We start from the raw sequence: 17585 nt of genomic DNA on the forward strand, positions 1-17585 counted from the left end.
GACGTTACAAAACCGCTTCTAATACCCACAGAGTCATGTGACTTTTTTTTCGTTTTCCCTCTCCCCCCACTTTCTTCGACCCCCGCAATCCCAAACACAAAGAACTTTCTGCTTCCAATTGTGAGGAACATTCCGGGCTTTATTCCTTCTTCTTGGGTCTCTTCTTAGCCGCTGTTTCCTTCTCTGGCAGAGGGATATCTGCAATGGGGTTAACACGACGTAAATGTAATGGAAGACGCGCAGTAAATTCTTTCATCAGCGCTCGATCTTCTACAGATGGCGGTTTCGCACGAGCAACGGCGGAAAGAAAGTCGTCAGCCGTAAGTGGCCTCTGTTCTATGCGCCTTAGGCGGCGTTTGGTGAGCACTTCCTCAAACACTGCACTTATATCGCCGCATGTGAATCCTTCTGTGAGGAGCGCCAACTCGTGATAGTGCTCCGGCTTGAGTGACCAGACATCACCAGTGTGACTACCCGCTAATTCCTGCAGAACAACAACACGTGAGGCATAGTCTGGGCAACCACAGTACACCATGTGGGCAAAATTGTTTACCATTGCATTAAACTCCGCATCGTATGGTGCACAAGTACAACCAATGACTATAACCCGATCAGTTGGCGAAATGCTAGCAATGCCCTTAAGTACCTCTTTCTTCATTTTTCTGCCGCGTTTCATAAGTGGATCCTTTGGTCCTTTTCTCTTTTTACGCAAAAACAGCTTTTCGACGTTGTCAATGTAAATGACTGACGGAGCCATCACCTTCGCGAGGTAAAATACGGTTTGAATGATACCCGCTAAACCCGTGTCTGTCTCAAAGTTAGCTGGTGACAAATCAAAGAAGTTCGCGCCGCTATGGTTACAAACGGCGTGCACCAGGTGGGTCTTTCCAGTCCCATGAAAACCGTAGAGTAGCAACGTTTTACTACTAGGCGCTAAGTCATGGATAACCTGGGAGCCAAGTGGTAGTATCGCATACTCAGTTACCGACTGCCGGACGTGAGCCGCTGTGGGCTCAGCAAGCCATGTAGACTGCTGTAGGTATTTGTCGAAGACCTTTTGAAAAGCATCTTTCTTCATTTTCATTACTTTCTCCACGTTAGCATCCCAGTTGTTGAGGATTCTCTGCCACTTCTTCCTCATGTCGTCGTCCGGCTTCTGAGCGCGGAGTAGAGCGTCTAGTGGAGACTCGTGCACAGCAACACACCCCAAGTAACCACTCAAGACTACCTCCGAGTCAGGTAATTTCAATACATTCTGGTGCACTGCAGTATTCATGAGTGTTTCTACCGTTGAGCCCTTCGTCGGATCCTTCAACTTTGGTGCGCGTGGCTTTCGGGGACCTTTCTTTTTCTTTGCTCCCTTCCTTTTGCCACTGCGTCGCTCCTGCTCCAGGCGCTTCTTCAGATTTTCCACCTCCATCAAGATAAGTTCGTCAACAACATGTCGCAGTTCTTCCATGACTCCACGAGGCCCTTCCAGTAGTTGCTGTCGAAGCAGGACCAGGTCCGCAGATTGCTCTAAATCTACCTCTCTAACATATGTTTGTTCAAACCGAGGTTTCCACAATGAGCTGTAGCGCTCGTCCTCAGCCCTGATGGTTTCCCACAGAACACTAGGAGGCATAGCGGGAACGGTTTCATCCTCCTCGCCCCTCCGTCGAGCTGAGACACTTCCAGTTCTTCGCATGGCATTGCGAGCATCGTTTCCCGTGCCTCCGGCAGAGGGGAATGTACCAGATATATTGGGCGCCGGGGACCGGAACGAGTCAGTAATGATGGGAGCCAAACTTCCAGCTTGGTTAGAAGAATCTGCGAGTCTACGGCTGCCGCTAACATCTGCAGCTTGCAGCATTCCCTGGTCATCCTTGCCTTCCATCCGAGCGTAAGCCATACGAGTAAGTGCTTCGTTCAGCATCAACTCCATTGTCCTTGGTCCCTCCTCCGTCTTGATGCGGCTCTCGATCTCTAAGGTCTTCTGCCTGAAGTTCGCCTCGTTCATACGTTGCCGTGCCTTCTGCTCATCTAGACGGGCCTCTGCCTGTACCGCTTCCTCCCTGTTTGTGCTATCAGCGGAGGGAGCCATTCCAAGAAGTTGGAGTTCCTCCTGGTGGTCAGAAAAGATGTGCTTTCGGGTCAGGTAAGCTTGCACAGCACTTTGCAGAACTGTAGCGGCTCTTTCCCTCCCCGTCGGGTGATTGTAAACACTGGCAAGCTCCACCGAGTGCCGCTTCTGGGCATACATGGAAAGTTGAAATTTGGCCCGTTCTCGCGCTTGCCGCCCACGTTCATTAATCTTTAGTAGCATAAGGGCCTCATCCATCGACATGACATTCCCTGCCGCAGCTTCAGTACTTTTTTTCTGAGGGGGAACACTCGATGCTGTTAGCGCCTTTGTAACGGGAGCGTCCGGCTCCGTTTCCTTGTAGTACTGTTGAAGCGAAGCGATCTGCCGCCGCCTCTCCTGCATAACTGAAGCATTGTCTTCCACAAAGTAACGGGGGATAGGCACTTCGAGTTCATCCGGCGTCATTTTCAAGTCTAAAATACACTCATCAAGTTTGACAAACTCACCACAGTTTGTGGATAACAAAGCCCGAAGTTCTAGCATTCGAGCCATACATGCATCAAGTACTGTGCGCACGTCGTACCTCTTCTGTGGTTGTAACTGTGCGTCGTGAACGATCACCAGCCGCCGCCCCGTCCGCAGGTACTGAACGTAAAGCGAGGCCCAACAGAGCAGAAGTTGGTCATAACGCTGCCTTCCAGTAGGCATCACCTTCATCTTGGAAACATTCACATCTTCCCTCCATATTGCCGTCAGATCGTCCAAAGCTCGTCTGTAGAGCTCCTCACATGTCAACGAAGACATATCTCCAACAACGCGGTGAAACTTTCAGGTGACACGAACACCTGCGAACCCTGACCTTCAGATTTTTTTTTTGCTTCTCTCCCTTTTTTTTCTTTCGTTCTAAATATCTTGTCTATTTCCCCTATCTTTCACACGCTGACGTCAGCGTACTCGATGGTTCCTTATATGGTGGCACCAGTACTTGCCGTAAAAAATACTCACAATTGAGAAATTGGGAGAAAGGAAAAAGAGGCACAAGCATATAAGGTGAGATATTTCCGCACAAGTCGATGCAAATGATATTGATGAGCAACAAAACGCGCATGCGCACGGTCAAATATGAGCTTGTATCTTCTCAATCACATCGTAAGAGGTCACACATATATTACACGAGGTGTGTATATTTTCAAAACATGTAATACATCATAACCTCACCGCAGGGCATAAGTATATTCAGTATCCGTACATGTGTCGTGCCCATATGCTGCGCACAATTTAGTACAAAGTAGAAACAATACCACTATTGAGAGGGAGGGGCACAGCAACTAAAAAAAAAAAGAGGAACGACAGGGAGGGAGGGAGGAACTACAACAGCAACATCAGCAGATCGTCTAAGCACATTCGACCAATTGAAGAAAAGAAAAAAGAAAAGAAAAGCAAGATGAAAAAAAAAAAAGAAAACACCACACACAGAAGAGGAGTATCCCCTTTTCATTTTTTTCCTTCTACAACAGGACGGAGTGAGGGAAACAATAACTCACAGGGTTCTTATTTCAAGTATCACACACATATGCGCCCATCTGACGTATCCACTTCTATCCTGTGCGCACCCCGCAGATTGTCACTTATCAGCAAGAGATAACAAAAGCAAATGGTTTCTCATTTGATAAAGCCTATTTATGTTTTATAGAGGTTAGGGAGTAGTGAAAAAACATCAAAAATGATCGTAAAAGGAACAAAAACATTTTATGGAAAGAGAAAAACGTAAGAAAAAGAAAAGGGAAAATGAACCTCTATTAGGGAGTTAAGTGACCAAACCTACAACCAAGGTAAAGCAAAAACGAAAGAAAAAGGGAGGGATCGGCGACCACCAAGCAAGAGAGGTAAAGAGCATGAAGTAAAAGTAAAACAAGTAAGTAGAAAAAACAACAACAACAATAACAACAAGAAGAAAGGATTCGAGGTTTAAGAATAAAACCAGATTGCAAAACTGCGTTACGGGAACGGGAACCGGGCAAAACATGCACCGCAAGAAAACACCAGGTTTTACTCCCACTGTCGATTAATAACGGACCGCTGCCCATTTTTTTTCCCCTTCAACCGCCCTAAAATCCATCTCTCTGCTCTCAAAGTAACGCGAAGTGGAAAACTTTTAAGTCGTCACAAGGGTACGAGACAACACACACACACACACACAAAAGCTTCAACCTAATAACCAAAACCATAACCAATAGTCTGGGAGAAGACAACATGGAAAAACAAGTTTGGTAGCATAAATATAAAATTTTGTATTTTTCATACACGGGTGGGGGTTTCCAAACATGAACGCAAACGTTGCTGAGAACAACAGCGGAGGGAGCCAATGTGCTTGATAATATACAATATGCAGGGAACGAATTACATCCCTCTTTCTTTTTTTTTCATTTTACTCTCTCACCATACGGCGTTCCTGAGGAAACAACCCCCACCTCCCCCATAAAAAAAAAAGAAAAAAGACAAAAGACAGAAGGACAACTGCCACCGCCTCTTTCCACTTTCTTAGTCCTCGTTTTGATGGATGCTTCTCCTTCTGAGCACGTCACCTTGGATCTAGACAAGAGGAACTTCTGCAGCAAAATAATGAAGAAACCAAACCAAAAAAAAAATACATCTGCTGAGCTCAAATTTTCAACAACTGACCCTCAACAACACGGAGGAACTTAACGCACACGTTGGGGCTTTCCCTCCCCCTTTAATTTCGCGTATAGGGGAGGGGACGGGGAGTTTCACAAATACACAATTGTAAACCCAATAAACGAAAAGTAGGGAAGGAGCCGGAACACAGGCAAAGAAAGATGCCCACGCTAAAGTGGGACACAGCAGTATGTGGTTGGTTATTTTGACAGCGCATTAATCAATGCGGCAAACCTTCACACTGAATATTATAATAGTGGACATAAACAAGAGGAGAAGGGCAATGAAAAATAAAAAGAAAAAACTACCGTTACAAAGAAAAAGAGGTGCGAGAAACATGGATGGAAAGCCGTATGTGTATGTACGTGTATGTGTATGCACGCGTGTGCTTGGCAGTCATGTTTGTCTCCCTCATTATTCAATGTTATGGTTTCCAACCTTTCCTCAAATGGAAGGGAAAACGGCACCCTCGAAATGCAGAAGAGGCACAACAGCAGGGGAAACGAAGGAAGCGTCCAAGTGAAAAATGCGCGTGGCTAACAGGGCAACCGCCGCCTTGACGAAGCACCAGGCAATTGGAATGCAAATACACGCATGCAAGTTTACAGTTAGAGCGCTTCACAGCACTCTTTATTTCCTTTTCGTTACAACCCTCCTCCCTACCAACACACACACACACACCACTGCACAGGCATACGCAACTTCTACTCATCCCTCGCGCAAACTGGCAGCCGTCACAAACGTTTTTCTCAATAGTTTCCAAGCAAATGTCAACAACATCCACCTCACGGTATGAAGAAATTCACCTGTTTCTTCCTTCCCCCGTACCCGATCCAAAACAAGCATTGTTTCTTACGGCCTATGTTTCGGCAGCTTTTTCCCCTCTTTCCATTACACATACTTCCGCTCCCTGCATTTACGGGGAGTTTCAAACTTTATTTTCCTCTTGTACATAACCGTTTCCACCTATATATTCTTCCAGTTCCATGCTTTCACTTCCCTCTATTGATAATTGCCAATTCGATCGTCCTTCCACTTCCCCACTCTCCACCACACGCATAACCGCACAATTCATCCCGCAACAAACCTTTAGTCAAACTGGCTCTACGACACATCAAGAAGCAAATTCGTAACATCAACCGACATTTAAAGCAATAAATAACACAGAGGGTAGCGAAGAGAGTCAGGGACTGTGTTCAACGCTACCCATGAAGCGTATCCCCGGCTTCGATTTCCCTCCTTCGCATGTCCTGAATGTCAATACTCTTGTCTTCTCTGTCGCTACTTTGGGTACTCTCGACTCCAAATGTCACATAACCCGCTTTATCCCCTTGAGACACGTTTTCATCCAACAACGACCCACGACACATTACCCTATTTTCCTCATCAGCGGTATCACGCAACGTGGGGTAGCGCCTCTTCTGGAAATATAATACGGAAAGATTAATCATTATGAGAGATCCCAGCACGAGCAGCATATACAACCAGAACTTTGGCCCTAAAGCCAAGTCAAACATCTGCCAATAAATGGAGCTGCCTCCCACACTTTTGAAGGAGGAGTAAGTGAGCGTCAGAGCAAGGGTAATCGCAAGAGAAGCCAATAGGCCCAACAACTGTAGCGAGCGCCAGCAGCGGACAGCGAGGCCACACCGAACGAGCACAACTAAAACAACGATAAAAATTTGCATGGTCCCCAGCTCAATCATTGATATGTTGTGCGTGCTCCAGTCGAGATTCCTGATAGTCAAGTAAAAGAGGTAGAATATTAATGTACCGTGGATTAACGCTTCCCCGAACCACCTCACTGTTGTCATCACGTCGAAGTACAACCCGTGAGAGAGTTGAGTGAAAAGATGCGGGCGGCGTAGGAGCGCATCCTCTGGAAGGTCCTTGTCAAACACGCCGAGGAAGAAGGGTGGGATGCTCGTCAGAAGAATGTTGAAGAATGTCAACAGCCACCCGTCGAACAGTGTTCCACCTGAAAACGCTGAATGGAAGCAGAACAAAATCATCATCATACCGAGGACCGCGTTCTTATAAAAGCTAATCATAATACAACCCGAGTTACGAACGAGTGAGTATCGACCATGGACAGCACAAAGCCGACGCAGGTGCCTAAATCGGGGTATAGCATAATCTGCTGAGAGGGCCGCCTGCGATCCCTCAAGCCCAATAATACCAACACCAACACGCCCCTCCTGAATCATTGAAACATCGTTGGCACCATCACCAATTGCAATGGCGGTTAACCCTGTCGATCCCTGAAACATGCGTACAACTTCTGCCTTTTGCAAAGGGGTAAGTCGGCAGCAAACGGCTGAATTGACCCTCATGGAAAGATCCAGAAAGGTTAAAAAGTGTTCGCTCATTGCAACCCCAAGTGCGAGACCATCAATAACAATAGTGCATTTCGAGCCGTTCTCGCCCCCGCTCTCCAGTGTCCGCCTCACTTTGCTCAAGTCAGAGTCCACCTTTCTGATCGCCTCGGCACTCTTCGGATCAAACGACCCAATGTCTATGTGTATGATGGAGTCTTTCTGCGGATCGCACAATTTTGCAGTGGCCGCAACCGTAACGGCAGTTTCACGTTTATCTCCAGTAAGCATCCATATAACCACACCAGCTTCCAGAAAAAAGGAGATGGTCTCAGGAACCTCCTGCTGAAGCTTGTCCTCGATGGCTGTCGCCCCTACTGGCCACAGGTCACCCTCGATCCGCATACAAACATCATCCAGGGCCGCGCTACGATCAATGAGAGTCCTTGAAGCAGTTTTGTACGAATCCTCCCAATTTTTGTACTCCTCCGGAAGAAGAAACCGCCTTCCAATAACAAGTGTGCGTAAACCACAGACACTCATATCCTGCAGTGTGCCTCTTAGCTTTTGCACATAGTTCTGTGCTTGCCGGTTGGTGCAAGTCCTTGGAAGTAGAGAGGAATCGGCACCCTTCGTGAAGAGCACAATGTGATGGCTAACGTTATCCCGCACAATTATGCTCATCATCTTCCGCTCCGGTGTGAACTCAAGGGTGGCAAGTATCCTATATTCATGTTCCACACCTTCAATGTCTAGCACCATTTCACGTGTTGTGCGCTTCTTCAGGCGGAACCCGTGTTCCGCAGCCATGCTGACGAGTGCCACCTCATCCGGGGAGGTGCCATCGTAGCTGATACCCCCTTCTGCATTGGGGTCCTCGGTTGGCTGAACGGTATTACATAAAGCAATCGAAAGGAAGTACTCATACGCAGCCTCACGCGCTGGATTGCAGCGGTCAAGGAGGTCTGTGGGTTTGGTTCCACACGCAGAATCAAGGCGAAACCCCTGAAAATCACCTTGTTTAAACTTCATCACATTCTCCGTTAGGGTACCCGTCTTGTCTGTGAAAATGAAGCGCACCATCGCGAGTTGTTCATTTAGGTTTGAAGTGTTGGGCCTGCAGCGACACAAACGTCCATTCACCACGTCCGTCATTTTGCCGTCGGCAACCATCCAGTACGCCTGGATCACCTTGCAAACCTCGATGGTCACGAATAGCGAAATCGGGATAAAGTAAGAGAGCAACAGAAATATCGTCACAAAGGAGCGCAACAATAGCACCGTCGAGCCGTACTGGTTCATGTACCAGTGTAGGTACCATATATGTTCCTTATTGTTCCGGTTCCACCAAACCAGAAGGAACGCCAGCGTTGCGAGCACTACGCATTTGAACAGTAGCAGCGCCACAATCATTACATTCAACCTACGGTCGAGATCGGACATCTTCATCGGATGCCCCTTCAGGTTACGGAACATTTTAGTATCTACACCGGCATAAACGACAACACCCCAAACCCAGTCGGTCTTCCGCAAGACAGAACCTCGACACAAAAAGTTTCCAATATCCACAGCGAATGCTTCACCGTTACTTTCAATGCAACCACTCCAGGAATGAAGCTCGGCATCCGGCTGGGTGGTAACAATCTTCACTTGCGCCTCCTGCAATTGCTCTGGAGTGCGTAGGGACGCCGTATGTTCATGTGGCTTTCGGTTTTTGAGACTGGTCTCTCCGTCGAGATTACACATATCAATATATACCTGATCTTCTTCATCCGAGGTGGACAAGCAGAGAAGATCTGCTCGCACCTCCTCACCGTTGCTCACACGGACGATATCACCCACGCGGATGTCACGACTCGGAACCCGCTGCATCACTCCGTTTATTAATACGTCAACCTCAACGGAATTCGCCAAGCGGTCGGCGGTGTGGCGGCGAAACTCCTCCACGCCCTCCTTCGCCAGTGAAACACCAATGACGAATAAAAGGGGTAGGATGGCTGTCACAGGGTTCACCGGAGAGAGGCCCGGAATCAGAGTGAGGCACATGCATACGAGGAAGTAAAAATTACTGACGCGCATAAATTGTGCGATAAGCCCCAATGGCAGGAAGCTGAGTGCGGTGTAATGCGATGTTTTGATGAAATTATTGGGATAGCCGTACTCTTCGTTAGCCTCACGGTTATTCATGTGTACTATAACCTCCGATTTTGCACCTCCTTCATCGCTGGTGTTGCTACTCTGGTGCGATGTGTCGGGTGCAGCGTCTTCCGCCATGTCTGATGTTCCACTTTGCTGTTCCTCTTTCCTTCCTTGATCTTTTCACGCACTCTCTTCCTTTCCGGGGTCGCTCCTTGCAGGTGATTTTCCTTTCTTCTTCCCACCCCTTCCCGTGCTTGTTTACAACGTTCCACTGACGTATAAATTATCTTCTCTTCCGTTGATGTTTCTTTTTGTACTTAGTTGAACCCTCGCTCTACGTTCCACTAGAGTGCAGTGAAACAGGGGTGTGTGAGATCTACACCCTGTTCCAGTGAATGAGCCTTATTTTATCTTAATTCCTGTTTCCTTCTGGTTCTCTAATCCCTTTTTTTTTTTCGCCACCTCTTCAGTCCAACACCTTCTTATACCGTGGTGCTCCTCCAGCGGTTCCCTTACGTTCTGTATTGCTTGTTTACTTTTTTTCACGGATTAAAGACAAATTCCGACTCCCCTTGCCTCTGGCCTTCAGTTCTTTTGGCAGCCCCACCACCCTCCTGTGCGCCTCCTAACAAGAACGACCAACAAACAAATAAATTTTTTTTTAAAAAGGCTCTGTCCCTTCGTCTCCTACGTACGAACGTGACGCCGATGGACTCTCCAGAAACAAAAAAAAAGGTAGCCAAAATGCTTTTGGCTGCAGATATGTAGATAAATGTATATATGTACACAATAAAACTACTATTTATGTAACTTTGCAGACGTTACCTCCCTTTTGCGTACGGCAGCTGCTTCCGCTTCTTTTCTCCCTTCCCCCTTTCGGCCCCAGTGATCACCAACGGGAACAAATATATACAGCCCCTTGTCACCTGCAGACTATGATTAAGGGGAAGTTGTAGACTTTTTCTTTTTTGCCTTTTTTGGGCACTATCCGCACGTGAAGTCGCACAGAGAACTTCCCGCAACGTCAAAAAGGTGATCTAAGAGCGATGAATACGAGCCTCAAAAGAAAAAGACAAAGCCTTCTTGGTTTGTGTATAGTGCAAACCTATGTTTTTAAATAAAATATATAAGATATGTGCTCTGCAGTACGTATCGTATCTGCTCCCAAGTTAACCACCAGCACGGATCGCAAACTAAACAAATTTCCCACTCCCCCCCAAAAAAAAAAGAAAAAAGCCTTCCAAATACTTCGTTCCCACTTAAATTTTTTCCTTATAATCTTCTCTCCCTAATTTCTGTGAGGAAGGACTTTAACCTGTGTCTTGTGGAGCGTAAGTGTTCCAGTAGCGCTAGAGAGCACAAAATGTGCAAGACGAAGTGGTGCAGAAATGAGAAGTGAGAAGAGAGAGAGAGAGGAGAGGAGAGGAAGAGAATGTTTCATGCAAATTATGAACAAAACAAATAAACAGCGAGCGCATAGCACAGGAGAAAAAGGACGCAAAACATGCAGATCGTAACGGAACTACACCTGACCTAAAAGAGGAAGAAAGTGAGGTTGGGAGAAGGAAAGAGTAAAAGGGTTTTAACAAAACGCAACCCTAACCCTAACCATAACCTCATCTCACACAACCCACCTCCCCCCATCTAAAAGGCAGTGCGTACACACATGGTGCCATATTTTTCTTTTGTTAATTCCAACACGGAACGGAGATATCGGGGAAAACAAACAAACAAATTAGGACCCCGCGCTTCGTCCTCTTCGCCTTCATTTACCGTCGGCAAACTTTACTCCAGCGCAGAAATATACGCTGGGAGATTTAGCAACGCCACATGTCCCTCACGGTCTTGAACCGCGACTCGTCCACGGCCCTCTAAAAAATCTTCCACAAGCTGAAGCAACTGCGAAGGCGATAACGCGGTGTAACCGAGTCGCTCGTAAGCGGTCACGATATCCCCGGCGCTTCCCTCCGTTGCTGCCTCACCTGACTTCACTACCGGTGGCTCCTCGCGCCTTCGCTTTGTTGCTTCACGAGAGGCGAGTAACTCCGGTAGCCGCGGAGGCGTACATTTCACCACCCGTCCTCCACTCGATGCCACACATGCCGCAGCTTCCGCCCCCGTAGCAAACGCTACCGCCTCCAAATTGTCGTTTACACTACAACGAGCCACAACACCATTAAGTTCATCCACGAGTGAAGGGGGTGCAACCGTTACGCATTGCGAGTGGCTAAAATGTGCCAACGCCGCCGGCAATGGCGTCACGTCGCTTTCCACCGCGTCTGAGACACGACTGGCGCGCTTTGCCGTAATCGCCACGCCGTGCAGGGATGGTGGCTCATCACCACAAAGACGTTGTAATGCCTCTGTGGCTGCCTCCTCCCCTGCAAAATGCGCGTAGGCGTACCCCTTATGCTCGTGGTGCTGAGAGCCGAGTAGTAGTTGGATGCGCGTAGCTTCCGGCATGAGGTTCTCAAGAAACTCTTTCACTTCCTCCGCGGAGACCGTTTTTGGAAGTTTAGATATAAATAACTTGGACATGTGTCACCTTGAGTAATTGATGTGCCCGTGAGGTCAGTAAAAGTGCAAATACATAAAATGTGTGCATGTGGGGTGGAAAGGGGTAGAAATGTAGGGATAAGCAAGCAGGTAGTTTATTTGCACCACTTCCCCAAGTAACGAAATAACGACACCTATACACTAAAGGTGCCGCGTGATGGGCGCGAAGGCCGCAGATGCCACCTCGAGCAGCAGCAACAACTCAAAGGAACAACAACATGTACGCCCCTCAACATCCCCATGAAAATGAATATACCGAACAGAGCACGCCTCATTCAGATTGCTTCGCGACCATTTGCTATGATTTAGGTGGCGTTTTCCGGACTATTAAGAAGACTAATCCACGTCTTAGGGGATTTTCTTCACTTTTTTTTTCTTTTGGAGAAACAGAACAACGCGAAATGCTGTCGAGGGGTCAAAAAAAAAACAAAACAGAATCCCTTGGACTGGAACTTTGACAAGAACTTGTGCGGGTGACCACTTTATCGACCGTTCGCAGAGCTAAGTTTCGACAGGATCTCGCGGTTCTGGGCCTCTATACGACTATTTTGGCATTGCAGAAGCTGTAGGTTCGCGAGCATAGCGTTGATCGACGCCGAAGACTGATCACTCGCGAAACTACAGCTGCTATTCGAGCGGCGGCTTTGACGAGACTGCAATCTTGTATAGAGTCGACTTACAGTGGAGAACATTTCTTCCATGGTCGTCTCATCCACATCATCCCCATCTTCTTCACCGAGACGCTCGTACGCATCAGCAAGTTCTTTGAGCCCATCGCGTATATCCAGCGACCTTGCGCGCAGAGACGCGATGCCGTCAGACGAATTTGTACGATGGCACTGCAGCGCTGTGGGGTCATCGTGCCCTGCAGTCTGTGAGTGTAGCCGTTCGATCCGCCGCGGGTCAACGCGATCAAACGAGTCAACGTTTACCACGTCGTCCTCAGGTACTTTCATTGGGCTCAACAAAGGTTCTCCCTTCCGTGTAGGACTCTGCAAAACGTAAGCGGGAGAGTCCGGGACCCTGCATTTTCCGCTGTCGCGTGGAATGTCATTTACTGCCCACGATAAGGCGGCTGCTCCGCCTTCCAGCACGCTACTGAGATCGTTATGTTTTGAATCTATGGAAGTCAATGCCGAAACTTCAACTAAAGAAGCTGAAACAAGAATTTCGTTTCCACCAGCACCAACATTAAGTAAGCTCGCCGGCACATCAGCTGCTTTCCAGCGCCGGGCTGGATACGGCGACTTTTTGGGCGTTGGCAGCAAACCCTCATCCCCGTCTTGGACACGGAACGCGTTTTTCCCACTACTCCTGTTGGCCGACGTTGGTGGGCTTGGAGTAGATCGTCCTGATGATGAGTTGGCACCAGTGCTGCTTGCAAACTTTGAATGTCTCTCGGGCAGTTTGTAAGCTTTTCGTTCCGTTGCCACGCGTCGGGACGCCTCGTAGAAACCATGTAAATCTTTGAAGCGGTTCTGCAACTCAGTGCTCGTGGGCCCATCGAGCTGCTTTGCACGCCTACTGCTGGAACAACTGCTTTCTCTAGAAAAGCGATTCGTATTTGTGTCGTCTGCCGAAGTGGCATCACCATAAATACCGGGTGATATCAGCCCCGTGCCCTCAAAGCCGTGCACCTCCAGAACCCCTCTCGAATCACACACCACAATACTGCTGTCATCCGCTGTGAATCCAACACATCTAATTGTAGTTGGGGAGGCCCCGCTCGCACCACGTTGGGCGCTGATATGCTTGACGCGCTTACCGCTGCTTAGTTCAACAACATGCACATTTCCTTCATTGTAGAGCGCCACGTACCTTCTGCCCAGGGACGACGCAGCACCACGCAAGTCGGCCTCAAGGAACGGGAAACCAACAGGTGTCACCCCGCTAGGACTCAAGAAAATACATGAGTGAGTGTGTACTACAAGCAATGCGCCGCCGCTGGCCGGAATTAGGGCAATGATATCATCGTTGAAGCTAGTAATGTGCCCTGTATGCAAGTTAACAACCTCACGGGAGGAGGCGACATGCAACACACCTGCTGAGTATGCCAGATGCGTGAACGGCGTCTTGAGTTCCGCAAAACGTTGTATTCGCAATAACCGCAGGGAAAAGTGCTGCATATCTTCCCCCCACTGTCCCTCAAGGTAAATAATTGTATTAGCGGCCGACAAACCTACAAATTGGTTATCTTCCAAGGTGATCAGGGCTGTGAGTGGCACCTCCAAACCCAAACGACATAACACCCTTTCCAACCCCGGTGTTACAGCAACTATTTGGTGGGCAGAAGATTCATACATCGCAATTACGCCTAAACCGCGATGATACGCACAGCAAGTACTCTCAAATGACATGTTGCCCCGACTAAACAACAGAGGAGTACCATACAATCGGAGCTGATGCCGCGAGTGAAGGCATATCACATCCGGCGTCAGAGCCAACAATTGAATAGGCGCATCATGCGGAGATATCGGTACATATTCGTACACACAATGAAAGGTCAACTTGGAGCACGTGCTTACGGAGTCACACATTTTTGCTTCAACTCCCAAACGCCCGATACGGCATCTAACGATACCACCTCCCGTGAAGAAAAAAGCTATTGCGTTACCGCCACAAGGTGCAGCTCCTGTGCAGGTCAAACCAGTCGAATGTGGTGCATGGGGTGTCCCGGGATGAGGAGAGTGCTCTGGTGGTCTGATCTTTCCACGAAACACCCAGTCCTCTGAGAAGAAACGAACAAGACCGCCACATACCACAATATCTCCTCCACATCTGTATGCTGACGTGACTGAAGAAATTTTACAGTCCATCCACTTGAGTGGCTCACCGCTATGGAGATTGAATGAGACAAGGAACCCCTTAGTTGTAAGAACCGTCAACGACTTCTCTGCCGACGAGGCTGGAGTGACAACGCACACATACTCCACATCATGCAGCTCCTCAACAGCGGCGAACGTTTTACTGAAAACGGTGATCGTCCCACCACTGTCTTCGTCGGCCCCTACAGCACTGTTGGCAGTCGAAGTTAAAGAAGAGGCACTACTGGCACCGTTACGAAAAGACCACATTAGCAAGTGCCTTCTCGAACAGCTTGCAAAGCCAACCACTCCCGGTACAGCAGTTATTGAAACCATTGCTTCGGTACATCCCCGCCAAAGAAGTGCTTTTGAACAAACGTCCCACAGTAACAGTTTGTGGCATTCCACTAGTGCCTCCTCCAACAAACACGACATCACCAATATGTCATGTCCCTCTTCTACTCCATTAACAAAACACGCACAGTGGCTGACAATACCGCTGAATCGAAGGGACAGTTTTGCACCGGCACTAAAGTTGGGGTTCGCTGCCGTCGTCAGGTAAACGCCGTTAAGCGTAGTCCCAACGCACAAAAGGTCCTTTACTGGATGTATACAAACAACAGACAACTCTTCACCTGCGGGAAGCGATACCACAGATGTATTTTGAACAAAATCGCTCTCACCTCCGGTGGAACCGGCGTTAGAAGAACAAGATGAGGGAAGTTCATCCTTCAGTGCACACACAACCAATGCGTCGGTAGCGCAGCCGTACACAAGCCACTTGTCACTGGAGGTCACGAGCGAAGGCAATGGTACGTCATGTCCACCGACCCCCGACACACCGCACATTTACCTTCTTAAGGAAGTTGAAAATAAGGAATTGTTGAGATAGTGACCGGAAGAGACCAGAAATAATGAAATGTAAAATTCATTATGCTCACACACAAAGTGACACATGAGCCACCAAGGAGGGAGGAGGGGGTGGGGGGTAAGAGAGCATGGTAAAGGAAATTGGCAAAAAGATGTGCACAGTGGTAAGTGTGAAAAACAACAACAATAACAGCTTGCGCTGCATTTCAATGAAACCTTTGAGAGAGCGCGCAAGCGTACCCGTGCAGAAGGAAGAGAGAGGAAACAGTACTTGTGCGTCTACAACACTTTACGCATTTCCTCAGCGATGCTATCTCCTGAGAGAAGAAACTGCTCAAAATTCCACCTGGCGCTTAGCACGTTAATTCTGTGAAGCTCAACATTAACACTAGTGTCTTCGGAGAAGATGAGAACATACGTACAGCTCGTAAACGGATGAAGGAGTGCCGTAAACGTGGTCGTTGTCATCTGGTATCCTTCCAGACTTGTTGCATTATTCATGCAGCTCAACTTAAAATGCTTCACTGTCTCACTAACTTTAGTCGTTCGCGATTCAGTTCCCGAACAGCGATCACCCCTGTTACTGCCATCGTCTTCAGCTATCAAACTCCCATTATCAGCGGCAGCAGCGTCAATTTTGCTAACGTATGTCAAACAAAGAAAGGTACCGCGCTCGTACAGCGCAACTTCAGAGGCGTTACAAGACACAAGCAACTTCTCCATCGCCCTCGTCAGAACATCACAATGCGGAATAAGCGATCTCACAATGTTGCTGTAAGCAAGATATAGCGTGTCATCGTATATACTAGTGGCAAAGAATTGAACGTCACCACCGGAACCACCAACGTTTTCAACTTCCTTCAGTATTTCCCTTTTCCGCGACTCAAAAATGCTGCTACGCAACTTCTGTTGAATGACATCCATTTTGTGCAGTAGCACAAACACCTTCGCCTGTGGACTGTACGTACGGACATGCTGCACTGCCTCACGGAAGTACTGAAACGTATCTCTCAAGTTCTGTTCGGAAGTTTTCCCCCCGAACACGTCACTCTCCTCGCGGCTCATGCTACTGATATCAAAGACAAATAAGAGCACACCAACATTACGAAATATGCACTCTCTCTGTCGATTCAAATATTCCGCTACGTACTGCTGTTGCCCGCCGCAGTCCCACAGGTTCACGTACATGTTATTTAATAACCGAACACGGCTTTCCTCATGCGATATTGTTATTGCCAGTCGTAGTGTGTCGCGAGGTAAATAGTTATCAAAGATTATACTCCGCATGCTGGTCTTTCCCGCCCTCGCAGGGCCCATTAAGAGGAGCTTCTGGATTTGTTCGTGCATAAGCTTCACAGGATTAGCCAGCAAAAGTTCAAATATAATTTCGGATATGAAAAGCAGTATAGGAAAAGGAAAGACAAATGAGGAAACCGGGAACAAGGAAAAACAAACAAACAAACAAACAAACCTGTCGAATAGAAGAGAGTAACAAATCAACATATTGTGCTATTGGGGGAATTCTGCACGTCAGCATCCTCGCAAGTATCTCAACAGCAGCGTCTAATACCACCTGCAGTTGATGTGAAGAAGCCCAAGGAAAAAGAAAAAAAAACATCTGACCACGAAGTGCACCCGCTAGAAAGCTTGTGATATTCTCACACAAACCATCACAAATTGCACCTATGTATACCTTCCACTCCCCCATATGTTCATAATATAACCGACATTGAGGAAAATAATAATTCAAATCACAGGAACAAAACAATACATCCGACTTTACAAAGAGGTTACCTCATTGATATCACCGACTGCCATGTTTTATGTTTTCTATTAGCTTGCCTTTCATCTATCATTGATATGACAAAACAACAACTACAAGAGAGAGGGAAAGAGAAAAGAGCAATCAGTGGAGTGAAAAGGAAAAAGATAAAATACTGAACAAAACACACACAAAAAAGGAAAGGAAAGGAAAGATGGAAGATTGAGACAATACGTGTGGTCCCTACAAATTGACTCCTCAACCTTCACAACAACAACAAAAAAAAAAAGAACAAAAGAGGGAACTCACGAACAGTGCAACACCCTAGCAGAGGAATTATATCTCGCTCCTTTTTTTGTTTTTGCTTTCTTCTATATATATATATATATATATATATA

At 47.5% G+C, this 17585-nt stretch overlaps 4 protein-coding genes and 1 pseudogene across 5 annotated transcripts; all 5 read right to left on the reverse strand.

Moving 5' to 3' along the window:
* Positions 1 to 139: 139 nt before the first annotated feature.
* On the reverse strand, positions 140 to 2869 carry TEOVI_000105400 (ATPase family associated with various cellular activities (AAA), putative; the record flags this gene model as incomplete). Its single annotated transcript, XM_067224354.1, has 1 exon — positions 140 to 2869. The coding sequence occupies one exon, from the start codon at positions 2867 to 2869 to the stop codon at positions 140 to 142; it is 2730 nt and encodes a 909-aa protein (XP_067080455.1).
* A 3074-nt stretch (positions 2870 to 5943) lies between these two features.
* On the reverse strand, positions 5944 to 9330 carry TEOVI_000105500 (phospholipid-transporting ATPase 1-like protein, putative; the record flags this gene model as incomplete). The annotated part of the gene is made up of 1 exon (XM_067224355.1): positions 5944 to 9330. The coding sequence occupies one exon, from the start codon at positions 9328 to 9330 to the stop codon at positions 5944 to 5946; it is 3387 nt and encodes a 1128-aa protein (XP_067080456.1).
* Positions 9331 to 10980: 1650 nt separating this feature from the next.
* TEOVI_000105600 (RNA-binding protein 34, putative) lies at positions 10981 to 11733 on the reverse strand (the record flags this gene model as incomplete). Its single annotated transcript, XM_067224356.1, has 1 exon — positions 10981 to 11733. The coding sequence occupies one exon, from the start codon at positions 11731 to 11733 to the stop codon at positions 10981 to 10983; it is 753 nt and encodes a 250-aa protein (XP_067080457.1).
* A 500-nt stretch (positions 11734 to 12233) lies between these two features.
* On the reverse strand, positions 12234 to 15404 carry TEOVI_000105700 (uncharacterized protein; the record flags this gene model as incomplete). Its single annotated transcript, XM_067224357.1, has 1 exon — positions 12234 to 15404. The coding sequence occupies one exon, from the start codon at positions 15402 to 15404 to the stop codon at positions 12234 to 12236; it is 3171 nt and encodes a 1056-aa protein (XP_067080458.1).
* Positions 15405 to 15704: 300 nt separating this feature from the next.
* On the reverse strand, positions 15705 to 16928 carry TEOVI_000105800:pseudogene (annotated as a pseudogene). The gene has a single exon. A coding segment is annotated over exon 1 (1224 nt).
* Between the last annotated feature and the right edge of the window lie 657 nt (positions 16929 to 17585).

The sequence above is a fragment of the Trypanosoma equiperdum genome (genome assembly GCF_001457755.1).
Source record: "Trypanosoma equiperdum strain OVI genome assembly, contig: ctg_275, whole genome shotgun sequence".
In the NCBI taxonomy this organism is placed as follows: domain Eukaryota; phylum Euglenozoa; class Kinetoplastea; order Trypanosomatida; family Trypanosomatidae; genus Trypanosoma; species Trypanosoma equiperdum.